This window comes from Nylanderia fulva, unplaced genomic scaffold, assembly GCF_048542155.1.
Source record: "Nylanderia fulva isolate GAGA-0341 unplaced genomic scaffold, ASM4854215v1 Scaffold2, whole genome shotgun sequence".
Lineage (NCBI taxonomy): Eukaryota > Metazoa > Arthropoda > Insecta > Hymenoptera > Formicidae > Nylanderia > Nylanderia fulva.
In genome coordinates, this window is record NW_028190263.1 from 948,212 (window position 1) to 965,184 (window position 16,973).

Sequence of the window (16,973 nt, forward strand, 5' to 3'; positions counted from 1 at the left end):
AGGAAATGAGGGATAAAAAAGAGCAAATTTCGCCTTTTTGTAAACGTTAAATGATATATTGCAGGAAAATATTTCGAAAAAAACATAATAGTTTTTAAAAAATACAATGTATAAATCAATTGCGAAGCTTACAATATATATCTAATAATATAACTTTAGTTATTCATATCTTCATCTGCTTTTTTTCACAAGCGTATAAAGAATCCTTCTGTTAGTTAAAGAATTCATCCGTTCTTTCAAAGACATTTTTATTCATTCTTACGACATTATATTATATTAATGCTTATTAAAGCGTTAGCTCAGGTCTTTTTCAGTAAACGGAGTTTTCCAAATAGGAAAGCGCCATATTATGTTTCTTATTATTACACTTTACTCTCAACTTCTTTTCGAAGATAACAATATGTATAAATTCTTTATTCTTATCATTATGATTTTATACATAGTCGCAATAATTTTTCAGATAATTCTGGCTTCAATTTAAACAAATAGATATATATGTTTGTTTAAACTTACAGGAACATTTTCTATGTAAAAACATTTCTTTACTGATTATTACATGTGGAAGCACCTTGTTTCATTGATAACTTTTACTATTTTTTTTTTTTAATATAGAGAGAAGACTTTTCTCACTTAGAAATCTATTAGGGGGGAATAATCATTAGTCTGTTTAAATTGAAAACAAAAAATAGAAAAATTATTAAATATTTCGATAAAATATTAGAATAGTCATGTTTCCGTTATTATACATCAAATAATAAACTACTTTACAATGATCATGTGCACATATAAAAATATTATATATTATAAAGTAGTTCCTATAAATTATGCAAGATTAGTCATTTCTTTATTCATATCATTCAATATTTAAAAGAATCCTATTCTATATAATTATTCTATTATACTTATAACCCCCTATATACGTAAATGATGCATATAAAATATTATACATTATATTATTATATAATAATTAACGATTATGCGTAAAAATAAACTATAAAAATGTAATACAACATTATAAAAATTGAATAAGTATTCACACACAAAACAATTCAAATATACATAATAACTCCTTCTCTTATACGCGGATTTTTTTATACATTTTGCTGTTCTGTATTGTTTAAAACTTAGCAAAATAAATCTTTATGCTATCGATGAATCATAAATTCATCAATAGGATAAACTGTTACGATAAAGATAAACCGTTTACGTTTTGTCTATTGTAAAATCACTCTTTGTACCACCCGTTTTCGATATCAATTCTATATTATATATCTTCATTGTACCAGGAGTAACCGCATATTTACACATATCGTAAATTGTAAGAGCGGCTATACTCACAGCAGTTAAAGCTTCCATTTCGACACCTGTCTTACCGGTGCACCTGACCTCTGATATAATTTCCACACTGTGCGATTCCTCGATCAATCTTAGACATACGTTTACGTAAGACAAAGCGAGTGGATGGCACAGGGGGATAAGATCGGAGGTACGTTTCGCTGCCATGATACCGGCCAATTGGGCCACCGATAACACGTCGCCCTTCTTTACATTGTTCTCCGCAATCAGATTACTAATAATAGGACCTACCTTGACGAATCCCCTTGCTATTGCCGCGCGTTTACTGTCATGTTTCCATCCGACATCTACCATATTCGCTTTACCAGTATCATCTATGTGCGAAAATGACGAATACATTCTAATACTAGCCTTATTTTTAAGGTACATAGGTATGTACGATAAATATCGCCTTGAAGCGACGTCATACATTTTGTACTTGTGCATTTTGTGGTAAGATTTCTCCTTACAATTAACTGTAACATAAATAAATTGTAAAGTTAGTTATGAATTTTGTTAATTGTGCTGAGTTAACATAAAGATTTAAAAATTTACGATAATATCTGTGCGCGTCTCGACAAAGCCGACATAGTTGATTAATTATCATATCGTCAATTAACCCCCGATCAGGATCATTGGCCTATTTTCCATTTGAGTAAGATTGAACATTCCTGAAACATGTGTCGCAACAGAGATATATAAACTTGATCGGTTTGTCGACACTGCTACAGTTTATATAAAATAAAAAAAAAAATAAAAAATTAGAAGAAAAATGCATTTAAAATTATTTTTGCTAAGTTTCTTTTAAATTAAAATTTCTTCATCAAATATCGCATTCTTTTTTTCTTGATCGATGTATATATTTTGCGTACCTGCATGTTGTTTCTTTTTTTGTAATACTGCTCCTTTTATTAAATCCTTAAGTGCATCTTCCGAAGCTCCACTTCGCAAAGCGTTTCTAAGCGAGACTTCACCTTTTCCTTCAAACAAGCATACTTTCAAATTTCCATCTGCTGTTATTCTTAAACGATTACACGAATTACAGAAATGTTGGCTCATGGACGTAATAAACCCAATTTGTCCTACAAATCCTGGCACATGGTAGGCCTATCAAAGGATTATAATAATTATATTGTACAATATATTCTTGAATAATAAAATTTTAGTATCAAGAAACAAACCTTAGACGTATCGTTAGGGTGATTCGGCAAAGCTTGGAAATTAGGATACTTTCCTCGGATTATTCTTTTCATCTCGTCGAAAGAAACCATTTTATTTTCTTTCCATTCATTTCCTTGAAAGGGCATATATTCTATGAAACGTACATCAATAGGCCGATTTTTTGTAAAATCGACAAAATCAATTATTTCATCATCATTTCGTCCTCGCATTATCACACAATTGACCTGGTCAACATAATAAATATATAGATCACAATTGTATAAATTTAACAGACTGCACATATTAAAAATTTATATAATTTATAAAACAACATAAAAACTTATATAATTTACTTTTACAGGATTATAGCCAAGCTGAACAGCAAGATCTATGGAAGCCATAACTCTTGGCCAACCTTTTCTACGAGTAAACATCTCAAAGCGTTCCTCTCTGAGAGTGTCCAGTGATATGTTCAATATATCCAATCCTGCTCTTTGAAGAGCCGGCAACTGACGAGTCAGAGTCAATCCATTAGTTGTTATTGCAATCTGTTCCAAATCTGTTAATTGCTTGAGTTGCCCTAATGCATAAAATTATATAAATAAGCAAATCTTGAAGATATTGAAGTAATATCTCATAGCATTAATGTAAAGTCAATATTGAGAGATATTTACCAACAATGTCAACAATATCTTTACGAACTGTGGGCTCACCACCAGTCAAACGTATTTTGCGCACTCCTTCTTTGACGAAGAGATCAGCTATCTGTATTATCTCATCTGTTCTTAAAATATTTTCCTTTTTGGTCAACTTAACACCTTCTGCAGGCATACAATATGTACCTGCAATTTCATTAATAGTATAAAAAAATCATGCAATTTTTTAAAACATATACAATCTTGACAAAAAGACTCACAGCGAAGATTGCAGCGCTCTGTGAGAGATATCCTGAGGTATGTATGTTTACGCCCAAATGTATCTGTGAGTATTCCATGCTGTTCATCCTCTCGCAATCTTGCTCTAAGCAGCTGCAACTGTATAATAAACAAATAAGTTAATGTTACCTTGATCTATGATAATACTTTATCACTCGAAAATAAAAATTTAAGTGTCAAAAAAACAAACTCTATATATATACTTACTCGAGTCGAGGTTTCTGTAGATGCAGCAATTTCCGTCGATGCATTTGCAGCACCGGAAAGTCGCTTGACGAAATTGCACTTTCGAAACATTTATACAATGTACACTGAAAATATATAATAGAAGAAAAAAAACTTATAAAATCGTTACGTTACTTCTTGGTAGTATAGTCGTATATTACGTATCCTTTTGTGCATTATTACGCATCCTTTGAACGAAGAAACCTTATATAATCTCCTATATCATATCTTAATGTTTTATTTTCTTATCTAAATGCACTGTCATCATGTCTGTCCAACTTTTTCTAAATAAAAAACGATGTATTATCGAATACAGAAAGTGCAATTGAATCACGTGTTCTTAATAATTCGAAACAATCAGTCATTATTTGTTTTTTTTTTCTATATCAATTTTATTTTTGTACTTTAACTGTCAAACATCTGTCCTGAATCTTGATCAATCACCCGATCAGCTGTTAATCTGTCACCTGTCACGTGGTTGACTCGCCGTACCACAGATTAATAGACAGATCGCCAAAGGCCTGCCTAAAGAAGAGACCGCCATCTTCGTGCGATAGACTTTGCCCCTTACCGACACACTTTGCCCCTGGTTCGAGTCCGTGCTAAATTCGTAGACTTGAACCAAAAGACTTTGCCCCTGGTTCGAGTCCGTGCTAAATTTCGTAGACTCGACCAAAAGACTTTGCCCCTGGTGCAAGTCCAGGCTAAATTCGTTTGACATTACCAACAGACTTTGCCCCTGGTGCGAATCCAGGCTAATTGATCATGAGACCAATTTGAGAGATTTGGCCCCCGTTGTGTGTGTGTGTGTGTGTGTGTGTGTGAGAGAGAGAGAGAGAGAGAGAGAGAGAGAATATTTTACATATATGCATATATATATAAAATTTATTAAATATAAAAAATATATTTTTTACACATAAAATGTTTTTTTATTGAAATAATCACGATTTTAAATGTGATATAACACAGTGTTCAAAAATTTTTTAATTAAATTTTTTAATTAAATTTTATTAAAGAAAATTACTTGAAATTTTTTACATTAAGAATTTAAAGGCTCCTTATTCTCTTGTAGAAATTTATCACTACGCCAATTAATCACTTATTTTGAGTATTTAAAATACTATAATATACAGTAATTTAAGTATTCGAAATAAAAGTGATTAATTACTCGAAATAAGTGATAAATTGGCGTTACTAGTAATAAATTTCTATAAGGGTTGAAATAAAGTATAAGAGATAAATAGGCTATATGTGAGCCGTATGCGAAATGTGAGATGTAAGACGCATATTGAAATTTAATTTTTCGATATAACTTTCAAAAATGTACACGAGGTACAAAAAATTAGCTTGGACATTTGTAAGACTTAAAATTGGGATTAATTCTCAATTCTATTAATTAAATTTCGATATAACACACCTTACATCCGCGCACGGCTCACATATATATAGCCCATTTATTAGTGCAATTTTTAAGTTCCTTATTTTTCAAAGTTCACCTTTTTACGTTATCAAATATTTTTACGTTTTCAAGAATTTTATATTTTTACTTACCGCAGTTTCTTATCCAAATGTAAAATCTTTTATCGCAGTCTATAAAAAATTGAAACAATTTACAATTTTATGATATAATATTATTATTATTACAATTTCTATATATATGCACATCTGTCAAATATCGTGATTTATTTCACATTATTATTATCTATTTTAATAAAAAAAAACAAAAACACTTGCAACAATAAAAAATAAACCGCCTGCCGCGAACGGAAAATGCCAAGAAAGCACGCAATTTCCGCGAATCTCGTAATTTTTTTGAAAAATCAACAATTTCAACGAAATTGTAAATTCTTCAAATCACTGCACAAGTATAATTCACAATAATAATTTTCAGTAACTACGATAAAAAATCGTATACTGAAAACCGCAAACGAAAGTGCAATGGGAGTAAGAGTAAAGTCTGTGATAAAATTAATTGGCAATAGAAAATTAATAATTTTTAAATAGAAAAATTTTGAAATTACCGAGGATTTACAAATAATAAAGTAAAAATATTAAATAATTTATGTTTTCGAATTTTGCTCGCGGAGAGGATCTTTAAAACAAGATTTTTAGAAGAGAGGACCTTTAAAATATAAACAGGCAAAAACGTTGGAAAAATTAAAGCGCGCGTTTAAACAGATAAACGCAATGAAATAAATACGCAATTGTTTTTACTTATCGCTGTAAGCTCACAAGCTTCTGACGTGCTATACACTTTTATATAATATATACAAGGTGTCCGGTAACTAACGGACCAATGATTAAGGGCGGATTCTCTGGCCAATTTGGAGACGATTTTTCCTTAGCAAAAATGTTGAGAAGTCAATAATTTTCGCAAAGCGTTTTTTTAAGCGAGACTTTACCCTTTTTTTTCAAACAAGCATTTCTTCCAAAATTTTCCCTTGTGTTTTTTCTTTTTAAGACACAAGAATTACGAAATGTTTTCCCCTTTTACGTAATAAAAAACCCAATTTTTCCCACAAATTTCCGGACCTGGGGAGGGGGCCCAAACAAAAAAATTATAATAATTTTTGTACAATATATTCTTGGGGTAATAAAATTTTTGTATCAAAAAAAACCAAAACCTTTTAAAAGTATCGTTAGGGGGATTTGGCAAAACTTGGAAATTTGGATACTTTCCTCCGGGTTTTTCTTTTTAAATTTGGGCGAAAGAAACCAATTTTAAAATTTCTGTAGATGCAGCAATTTCCGTCGATGCATTTGCAGCACCGGAAAGTCGCTTGACGAAATTGCACTTTCGAAACATTTATACAATGTACACTGAAAATATATAATAGAAGAAAAAAAACTTATAAAATCGTTACGTTACTTCTTGGTAGTATAGTCGTATATTACGTATCCTTTTGTGCATTATTACGCATCCTTTGAACGAAGAAACCTTATATAATCTCCTATATCATATCTTAATGTTTTATTTTCTTATCTAAATGCACTGTCATCATGTCTGTCCAACTTTTTCTAAATAAAAAACGATGTATTATCGAATACAGAAAGTGCAATTAAATCACGTGTTCTTAATAATTCGAAACAATCAGTCATTGTTTGTTTTTTTTTTCTATATCAATTTTATTTTTGTACTTTAACTGTCAAACATCTGTCCTGAATCTTGATCAATCACCCGATCAGCTGTTAATCTGTCACCTGTCACGTGGTTGACTCGCCGTACCACAGATTAATAGACAGATCGCCAAAGGCCTGCCTAAAGAAGAGACCGCCATCTTCGTGCGATAGACTTTGCCCCTTACCGACACACTTTGCCCCTGGTTCGAGTCCGTGCTAAATTCGTAGACTTGAACCAAAAGACTTTGCCCCTGGTTCGAGTCCGTGCTAAATTTCGTAGACTCGACCAAAAGACTTTGCCCCTGGTGCAAGTCCAGGCTAAATTCGTTTGACATTACCAACAGACTTTGCCCCTGGTGCGAATCCAGGCTAATTGATCATGAGACCAATTTGAGAGATTTGGCCCCCGTTGTGTGTGTGTGTGTGTGTGTGTGTGTGAGAGAGAGAGAGAGAGAGAGAGAGAGAATATTTTACATATATGCATATATATATAAAATTTATTAAATATAAAAAATATATTTTTTACACATAAAATGTTTTTTTATTGAAATAATCACGATTTTAAATGTGATATAACACAGTGTTCAAAAATTTTTTAATTAAATTTTTTAATTAAATTTTATTAAAGAAAATTACTTGAAATTTTTTACATTAAGAATTTAAAGGCTCCTTATTCTCTTGTAGAAATTTATCACTACGCCAATTAATCACTTATTTTGAGTATTTAAAATACTATAATATACAGTAATTTAAGTATTCGAAATAAAAGTGATTAATTACTCGAAATAAGTGATAAATTGGCGTTACTAGTAATAAATTTCTATAAGGGTTGAAATAAAGTATAAGAGATAAATAGGCTATATGTGAGCCGTATGCGAAATGTGAGATGTAAGACGCATATTGAAATTTAATTTTTCGATATAACTTTCAAAAATGTACACGAGGTACAAAAAATTAGCTTGGACATTTGTAAGACTTAAAATTGGGATTAATTCTCAATTCTATTAATTAAATTTCGATATAACACACCTTACATCCGCGCACGGCTCACATATATATAGCCCATTTATTAGTGCAATTTTTAAGTTCCTTATTTTTCAAAGTTCACCTTTTTACGTTATCAAATATTTTTACGTTTTCAAGAATTTTATATTTTTACTTACCGCAGTTTCTTATCCAAATGTAAAATCTTTTATCGCAGTCTATAAAAAATTGAAACAATTTACAATTTTATGATATAATATTATTATTATTACAATTTCTATATATATGCACATCTGTCAAATATCGTGATTTATTTCACATTATTATTATCTATTTTAATAAAAAAAAACAAAAACACTTGCAACAATAAAAAATAAACCGCCTGCCGCGAACGGAAAATGCCAAGAAAGCACGCAATTTCCGCGAATCTCGTAATTTTTTTGAAAAATCAACAATTTCAACGAAATTGTAAATTCTTCAAATCACTGCACAAGTATAATTCACAATAATAATTTTCAGTAACTACGATAAAAAATCGTATACTGAAAACCGCAAACGAAAGTGCAATGGGAGTAAGAGTAAAGTCTGTGATAAAATTAATTGGCAATAGAAAATTAATAATTTTTAAATAGAAAAATTTTGAAATTACCGAGGATTTACAAATAATAAAGTAAAAATATTAAATAATTTATGTTTTCGAATTTTGCTCGCGGAGAGGATCTTTAAAACAAGATTTTTAGAAGAGAGGACCTTTAAAATATAAACAGGCAAAAACGTTGGAAAAATTAAAGCGCGCGTTTAAACAGATAAACGCAATGAAATAAATACGCAATTGTTTTTACTTATCGCTGTAAGCTCACAAGCTTCTGACGTGCTATACACTTTTATATAATATATACAAGGTGTCCGGTAACTAACGGACCAATGATTAAGGGCGGATTCTCTGGCCAATTTGGAGACGATTTTTCCTTAGCAAAAATGTTGAGAAGTCAATAATTTTCGAGTTCTAAGCGATTAAAAAAAATAGGTTTTTTGAAAACTAAACGTTTTGGAGTTAAAAGTCTAACATAATTACATTCTTCAGTTAATTTCAGGTAGAGTTTACTATAATAAAATTTTAATTTAAGGCTTAGTTATAAAGATACATAATGACAAAGATTGGAAAGTTGTAAAAAATGATGACCTTTTTCGACATTTTCGCTGAGGAAAAATCGTTCCCAAATTGACCAAAGAATCCATTTGTAATCATTGGTCTGTTAGTTACCGGACACCCTGTATATTGGACACGAGTTTCGTTTGTTTCAGATTCTCGAGAGTTGAAGTAGGAACATACGAGTATCATATATCGTTTGTGACTTGCCGAATGAAAGCAAGACAGAGAGCGAACGAGATGATGAGCTTAATAGCTCATAATGTTATAAATAAATAAATAAAAAATTATAACCTGACCTACTAGTTATTGAATCTTTTTTTAATAAAATGTTTCATTATTATTATCATCTAAGTCTAAGTCGTTTAATTACTTTTTAGTTTTTTAATAATTAATTTAATTTATTCTAGTCATTTTTATATGAGAAAAATAATATCACGTATACGTTTTATAATGAATTAATATATTTCGGGAATCGAATTATATATTCTTAATAATATAAAAGTGTTCAAAAATTATATTTGACTTTTAATTTTAATTATTTTATAGCAAAGAGTTCCGAAATCTCTTACACACATAATGGGGATTTTTTTCATCCATATAATTCGCAATTAAGTATATATGTTAATTATTAATTTTAATAAAATAAAAATTAAAATTAAAGGTCAAATATAATTTTTAAACACAAATATATTAAATTAATTATAAAACGTATACCCATGATAGTATTTTTCTCGTACAAAAATAATTAGAGTAAATTAAATTAATCATAAAAGATTAAAAATTAATTAAAGAATTTAAACTTATATTTTATATAATAATAATAAAACATTTTATTACGTCAAACCGTCGTGAAATAATTAAATAAAATTTGCTAGTTACGTCAAAGTCAAGTTTTCTAAGCTTATAAAACATTTTATTAAAAAACAGATTCAATAAATATAAGTACATGTTATATATATACTTATATTTATTGAATCTGTTTTTTTTATAAAATGTTTTATTATTATCATATATAATATAAATTATTTAATTATTTTTTAATTTTTTTATGAGTAATTTAATTTGTTCTAGTTATTTTTGTACGAGAAAAATACTATCACGCGGGTATACGTTTTATAACGAATTAAATATATTTATGTTCAAAAATTATATTTGACCTTTAATTTTAATTTTGTATTTTATTAAAATTAATAATTAACATATATACTTAATTGCGAATTATATGGATGAACAAAATCTCTATTATGTGTGTAAGAGATTTCGGAACTCTTTGCTAAAATAATTAAAATTAAAAGTCAAATATAATTTTTGAACACTTTTATATTATTAAAAATATATAATTCGACTCTCGAAATATATTAATTCATTATAAAACGTATACGTATTAGTATTTTTCACATATTAAAATGATTAGAATAAATTAAATTAATTATTAAAAAACTAAAAATTAATTAAACGACTTAGACTTAGATGATAATAATAATGAAACATTTATTAAAAAATAATTATAATAGGTCAGGTTAATATTTTATTTATTTATTTATTTATAACATCATAAAATTCTGTCCTTTCCGAAATACGCGAACGCTACGAAAAGATAAATCTCGTACATGCCGCCGGACGAGTTCATGAGCATGAGACGCTCTTATCTTGGGAACGTATTAATAGTTACTGCATTGACTACTACTACGATATGGCGCTGAAATCAGTGAGAAATGCTGGTCTCTCCTTCATCCAGACCTTTGGCGATCTGTCTATTAATCTGTGGCCGTACTCTCAGAAATTGTGTCAGAAACTAGAACTAGTTAGTCACTTAATTGTTGGTAACACAGAAAACTACTTATCGACGATATAAGTTCAAAATATATATATTTATTTGTAAATCGTGAAAGTAAGGTTAGAAAGAAAGAGGAATTAGCAGTTTATATATTTCTCAAAACGAAACAGATAAAAGAAAAAAAAAGAAATTATGTCCCTGTTTCCAGCTTATTCCAGCGATAAACTCGAGTCAACAAATAACGATAATACAGGTAATTTATACATATCTATGTATTTCGAACTTCGATCAATGTTTACATGTGAAAATAATTATGAAGAGAAAAATATTCCAACAAATACATAAATCTAGAATTCTCCGTTTCTAAATCAATTTATCCTCAGATAAAAATGTTTTGATAAAAATATGTTTCTTCTAGATAATTCCATCAAATGGTTGTCGAATTCGAGTTTTCAAACACCAGTACCAGCTAAAAGAGAGACTTCTAATTTATCTTTTGATTCTTCATCCGATGAATCTTTACATGACACACCTAGTGCAGAAAAACAAGTAAATTCTGAAACAACTCTTCCGGATACAAAGATACATGCAAAACAAAAAGAATCAAAAACTGACAAGGCACAAAAGGCAAAGAAGAAACGATATACACATGATAAGAAATATAAACCAGAATATGAACAAGATGTTAAGAATGTATATTTTGAAGATAAGCATAGAGATAAAGGAAATAATAACATAAATACATTCTGCCCTAGAGTGAGGCCATCTTATGAAATTAATGAAAAATTCATTAGTTTTATTAAACATAAACAACCAAAAGATACATTTCAGAGATATTATGTCAAAAGTATTGATGATTCTATTGAATCATTAAAGAAGAAAGATACAGTTATTAAAAAAACGATTGAAAAAGAAAGTTCAGTGCAAGATGAAGAGGTAAATGAAAATGTATCTTCTTGGTGTAAGAACTTAGAAGAGGAACAAAAGTGCAAAACTCGGGAATATAATGAACAATTGGCAGAAAATCCAGATAATATTGAACTTTGGTTACAATATATCAACTTTCAGGTATTAAATAAAATATTTTTTCTTATGAATTTGCGATTATTATAATATAATATATTATATAATATTGTAATAATTTAATATATAAGATTTATGCCAAGTTGAACTTTAATAATATTTTAACATTAATTTTTAGGATACTCTGGTTTACTATCAGAGACAACAATTAGCCAAAGACATACATCGATCTACAGCACTGAAAAAGTTATCTATTGTTGAGAAAGCACTTGAGAAAAACATAGATTCCAAGGAATTATTGAAATTAAAATTACATTTGATGACAGAGTTAACACCTTCTGATGAACTGTCGAATCAATTGGAAGCATTAGTCAATAAGGATTCAGGAAACATTGTATTGTGGCAACACTTTATTATGGTCACACAAGCTTCGGTAGCAATGTGTACTGTACCGCGAGTATTGGATTTATATTCAAAGTGTTTTTGTGTTTTGAGACAACGCGCAAGAACAAATCCTTCTGTTTATGATGCACAATTGTTACGTAAGTAGACACTTTCACCAGTAATTTAATTACACATATCTTTATAACTATACACACATACTAATTTCTTGTATTTGTATATTTTATCTAGATATGCTATATCAATGTTTAATATTCTTAAGGCATACAGGATTATGGGAACAAATGTGGGAAACAATGCGTCTTAATCTGAATTTAAATCTAAACTTAAAACGAGCTAGTTTATCTTTTCGAGCTTCTATAGATGAAAAAAAATTAAGTAAGTTTATAATATACTTTACATATACAGAGAAGGTTTTTATAAAATAGTCTATTCAAAAAAATTGCAGAAATATCTTTAATTATTTATATCAAATAATTATAAAGAATTGCTATATGAAAACTATGAAGTTCATTGTGGAAATTAAATATATTATTTGATAAATTCAATAATGATTGACCTTCTATCCAGCATACAATAAAGTGAAAAATTCTGTATATAATTATATATAAAATTATATATAGTAAATATATAAAATCTATATTTAGCCAATTATATTCACAAGGAGAACTTGATGGAAGTTTTTTTATGATGTTCTAATAATATACTGTTATCTATTGTTTCTAATAATAATGTTGAATTTTAGTTGGAATGGAAGAGATAATATTGATGTCACGGCTACCGCTTAATCAACTGTGGCAAAGGGTAGAATCATTAAGAGAGAATTGTCATTGGATTAGTGTTAGTAGAGATGAATTAGAGTTGGTTGGAGATTCTCGAAGATTTATTTTACCGGAAGATGTAGCAGATTTTGTACATCCAATTCTCTCTCGTAATTCAAACTTCCAAATGGCTATTTATACTTTTTTGTGTCTGAAAGTACCACTTCTGCCTTGTCGGGATTATTATATAAATGTAAGTTATCTTGTTTGAAAATTTTAAATACAACTTTGTAAGTAATTGAAAAACGTAGAGTTATAAAGACTGAGAAAAAATTAGATTGTGGAATATATTTAAAATTTAACAGATTTATAAATAAATATTTTATATTTTTGTAGGAATTATTATTGAAAGACTTTAATTGGGGTATAGAGTCTTTGGAAGTATTGCTTCCATTCATGTATCCTATGATAGGTGAAATGGCTGGTCATAACCAAAGAAAAGAATTATTGAAGGATCTTCTTGAAGGACGTTTAACATCAGGTCCTCAATATATCAAGTTTCATCCAGCACAAGAATCATATTTGGATTTTGTACGTAAAATATTCCATACAATCGCAGAAAGTTTACCCTCGCTCCAACGAACGAGTATATATGTCTGGTGGTTGCGATTGGAAAGATTACTAGTTTCTCTCAACAAAGATGAACCCTTGAAACATGATAATAAGTAAGATTTTTATACCAAAATATCTAATACATTTAATTAAGAATGTGAAACAAAGATACTTTTTTTATTGCAGAGGGAAAAAACTAAGGACAACATTGAAAGAGTTTTTAAAAAAAGACGAAAATAGAAATAATCTGTACTTCTACAAGGAATATGCCTTAATAGAATTGGAAATGGGCAGATTCAGTAACTGCATGAATATCCTTGAGACTGCCATTCAATCTCAAGGCACATGCCCTTCTGCAATTACCAACAAGTTTGAGAGAGCAGCGCTTTTTAATGTGTATAGAACATTCATTGAGACGTTACTCGATATTAGAACGTACAACGAATCGCATAAACAATGGATAATAAAAGTCTTTGGTCAAATGGTATCTAATATAAACGAAAATCAAGACTCATCGATTGAAACATATTTACATTCGTGTGTGCAAGACTTTCTGCGAGTTGCTCCTGATGAGAATGAAAAGGATACCTTTTTTCTGTCAAATTTACAATGCGATGCGATTGTATGTTACACTTACTTTCTATACATAAAAAACGATGATATCCAAAGTGTTATCAAGATATTGGAAAATTGTATCGATCATTCCAAGGATTATCCTTATTTACAGGTGTCAATTTAATATTTCTTTACCTCAATTTTTGCTGCTAAGAAATATAAATATATAAATATATAATTTTGAAATTGTTTACAGGAAATGTTATATGAAAGTCAAATTGCAATTTTGCAATTACATTACGAAAGGACTAAGACATTAGAGTCTGTGTTAAAAGAGACTCTAAGTAGAGCTTTAAATATATATCCAAATAACTTTTATGCTCTTTCTGTATTTGCCGTCATAGAGGTAAAAGCATCACGTTATATTACAGTTGCATTAAATAAGATTTTATATATATATATATATATATATATATATATAACATCTTACAATTAGAATAGTAAATATTATTATTACATATATATACGCGTATGTAATAATATTTATTCTAAGACTTGATAAGGAAAGATTATTGAATTAAATGATAAAATTATTATATACAGAGTGAATTGCCAACTTGGAGATTCAATAGTAGAAATTCTGAAATTAAATTGTGGCGAGCCATTGCGATGTGTTTAGCCGCTCGCAGACGAATTGATCTCTTAATGAAACTTGATCATCCCTATGCGGTGAATGCTGGATTGAATAAGCTATTATCGTTTCATCAAACCCTTTCTAGGTATAGAAATAGAATGTTTGTAACATTCAAAACTATTAAGTGTATTTGTGAATAAAATTATATTTATATTATGTATATATGTATCTGCTACATAATATTTTAATACAAAATTTTCAGAATACCATCAATTAGATGTTGTCCTTTATTATGGAGACTGTATATGTTCTTACTTCGGGAGCATAATTTGTGTGAGAAAAAGGGAGAAGAAATTTATCACGAGAGCGTCACTCAGTGTCCATGGGCGAGAAGCATTTACATAGATGCAGCTGAAGTAGCACCTCAACTTCTTACACAGATCCAGGATCTCATACGCGAGAAAGAATTAAGATTGCATGTCACACCTGAAGAATTGGATATTCTACGCGGATAATTTAATTCTTTAATAACTAGAAAAGGTACATATATTTAAAATGTATAATAATACTTATTTGTTATATAATTTTCTTATTATAAGAAAGTTTATTATATTTATAAAAAGTTACAATTTGCAATTGTGTAAACTTGTATATTGCTTAAATTAAAAATATTTGAGAATACAGAATGTATACTAAATAAATCTTATATTTTATAATATGTAAAATAAGTATTAAAATAAAAATATAAAGTGCAATTTTATTTACTACTCCATAAAAATATTTTTACAAAAATATAAAATATTTATTACAAGAATATGATATATATTTAGAATGTTATATATATTAAATTAAGTACGCTGCATATAATTAATTATATTTGTTTAGTGCATTAAATCCATATTCCATTTTCTTGCAAACAGTGTTGGTCTGTAGGTGATGTTCAGAAGTCTGGAAGTTAGTGGTTAGATTAGTGATATGGTAAAAAACTTGTGTAAGCATTTTTTCTGGACAAATTTAAAAGACTGTTTTTATAGTCAAGTAAATAATTTTCTTATTAAAATAATTAGTAATAATATTCTATAAACACGCATATTTTTTTCCAATAACAAAACTAACCTTAAATTAGCAGTGTATAACTATTATATGTGCATTTTAATATGACAATAGCAATATAAAATGTTTTTACAAAAGCATATTAAATAAAAAAACATTAAAAACATCACTTACAGTATTGTGAAATTCTCTATATATACGTATTATATTATTATATATTTTTTATTACAGAGAACCTGTAATAAATATATATTTTTTAAAAGATGGATTTGAAAGCTACAGTTATTTCTGGAGAAGCTCCAGAATCTGATGATGATGTATCAAATATTGCCACTGTACGTCATGTATCATTATTACATTTTACAATTTACATTTTTTACACTTTACTAATAAAGAAATCATCTACAGGGTTTAGGTTTTCCTTCTGCGAACATACACTGTGACTTTCTGTGAGCACCGATCTGTGGGAGTTTGTTTTGAAAAATCAAAACGTCATAACATTTTTACTTTTTTAGAATTTACATTTTACATTGTCTGACTATGCTCTCCTATAAAGATCTAATACAAATCTAAAGGAGTTCATCAAATCTAGTTTTGCGACAAAAAATGTGACGTAAGTGACTGAATAAAATTCTATTATGTTATTTTGTTCCTTATAGTTTAAAAAAAAAAAATATTTTTTAATTAAAAGTTTGCAAGCCATTTGAGCTATTATGCTGTCCTTATAATTTAAAATACAAAATCTAAAAATTCAAAAATACAATAGTTTACTGTTAACCAAAATATTAAGCGTTAAGTGATGAATATAGATTAAACATTTAATTTGTTTCTGTATTATAAAATATTATATAATTTGCAGCCATTCTATATTCTAATTGTAAACTCAATTGACGGTTTTACTTTTCTATCTAAAATATCAGCGTATAAAAGTGATCTATAGCTAACATTACATTCATTTTTGTACGAACAATTTCTAAATAAGTTGTTTATTAAACCAAATTCGGTTTATGCATCTAAAAATCGACGATAATTATAGTATCTATCTAATTTACACTGTACAAACAATTTTCTTACAAGTTTTTATAAAACAGCATTTACGAAAGACATTAAATTATACCTCTAAACAAAATCGACGTACTTATATATGTACTGCTTATTAATTTTGAACATTGTTTAAATTGACATATGTGTTAAATTTGAACAGACGAATGCAATGAAACCTTGGATAGGGACATACTGCAAA

The 16,973-nt window shown here is 28.6% G+C and overlaps 2 protein-coding genes across 6 annotated transcripts; one reads left to right on the forward strand and one right to left on the reverse strand.

Annotated features, from left to right (window-relative positions):
• Positions 1 to 34: 34 nt before the first annotated feature.
• On the reverse strand, positions 35 to 4,207 carry Mocs1 (Molybdenum cofactor synthesis 1). Of its 4 annotated transcripts, none has more exons than XM_085482102.1 (8): positions 3,639 to 4,207; positions 3,413 to 3,530; positions 3,171 to 3,338; positions 2,850 to 3,076; positions 2,517 to 2,741; positions 2,208 to 2,442; positions 1,956 to 2,006; positions 35 to 1,811 (listed from the first exon to the last, which is right to left on the reverse strand). In XM_085482102.1, the coding sequence occupies exons 1-8, from the start codon at positions 3,726 to 3,728 to the stop codon at positions 1,204 to 1,206; spliced, it is 1,722 nt and encodes a 573-aa protein (XP_085338228.1). In that variant the 5' UTR covers positions 3,729 to 4,207; the 3' UTR covers positions 35 to 1,203. The 4 variants fall into 4 exon arrangements, with proteins under 4 accessions (XP_085338228.1, XP_085338227.1, XP_085338226.1 ...); XM_085482101.1 differs by lacking the exon at positions 1,956 to 2,006 and having other exon boundaries at positions 3,639 to 3,742; positions 4,061 to 4,206; XM_085482100.1 differs by lacking the exon at positions 1,956 to 2,006 and having other exon boundaries at positions 3,639 to 3,940; positions 4,061 to 4,206.
• Positions 4,208 to 10,715: 6,508 nt separating this feature from the next.
• On the forward strand, positions 10,716 to 16,024 carry LOC114945339 (nuclear exosome regulator NRDE2). 2 transcript variants are annotated; one of them, XM_029321506.2, is made up of 11 exons: positions 10,716 to 10,943; positions 11,109 to 11,758; positions 11,892 to 12,255; positions 12,347 to 12,493; positions 12,861 to 13,129; positions 13,273 to 13,601; positions 13,675 to 14,215; positions 14,300 to 14,449; positions 14,647 to 14,822; positions 14,940 to 15,217; positions 15,962 to 16,024. In XM_029321506.2, exons 1-10 carry the CDS (start codon positions 10,883 to 10,885, stop codon positions 15,190 to 15,192), a joined length of 2,940 nt encoding a protein of 979 aa, XP_029177339.1. In that variant the 5' UTR covers positions 10,716 to 10,882; the 3' UTR covers positions 15,193 to 15,217; positions 15,962 to 16,024. The 2 variants fall into 2 exon arrangements, with proteins under 2 accessions (XP_029177339.1, XP_085338383.1); XM_085482257.1 differs by lacking the exon at positions 15,962 to 16,024 and adding an exon at positions 15,598 to 15,668.
• Positions 16,025 to 16,973: the final 949 nt, after the last annotated feature.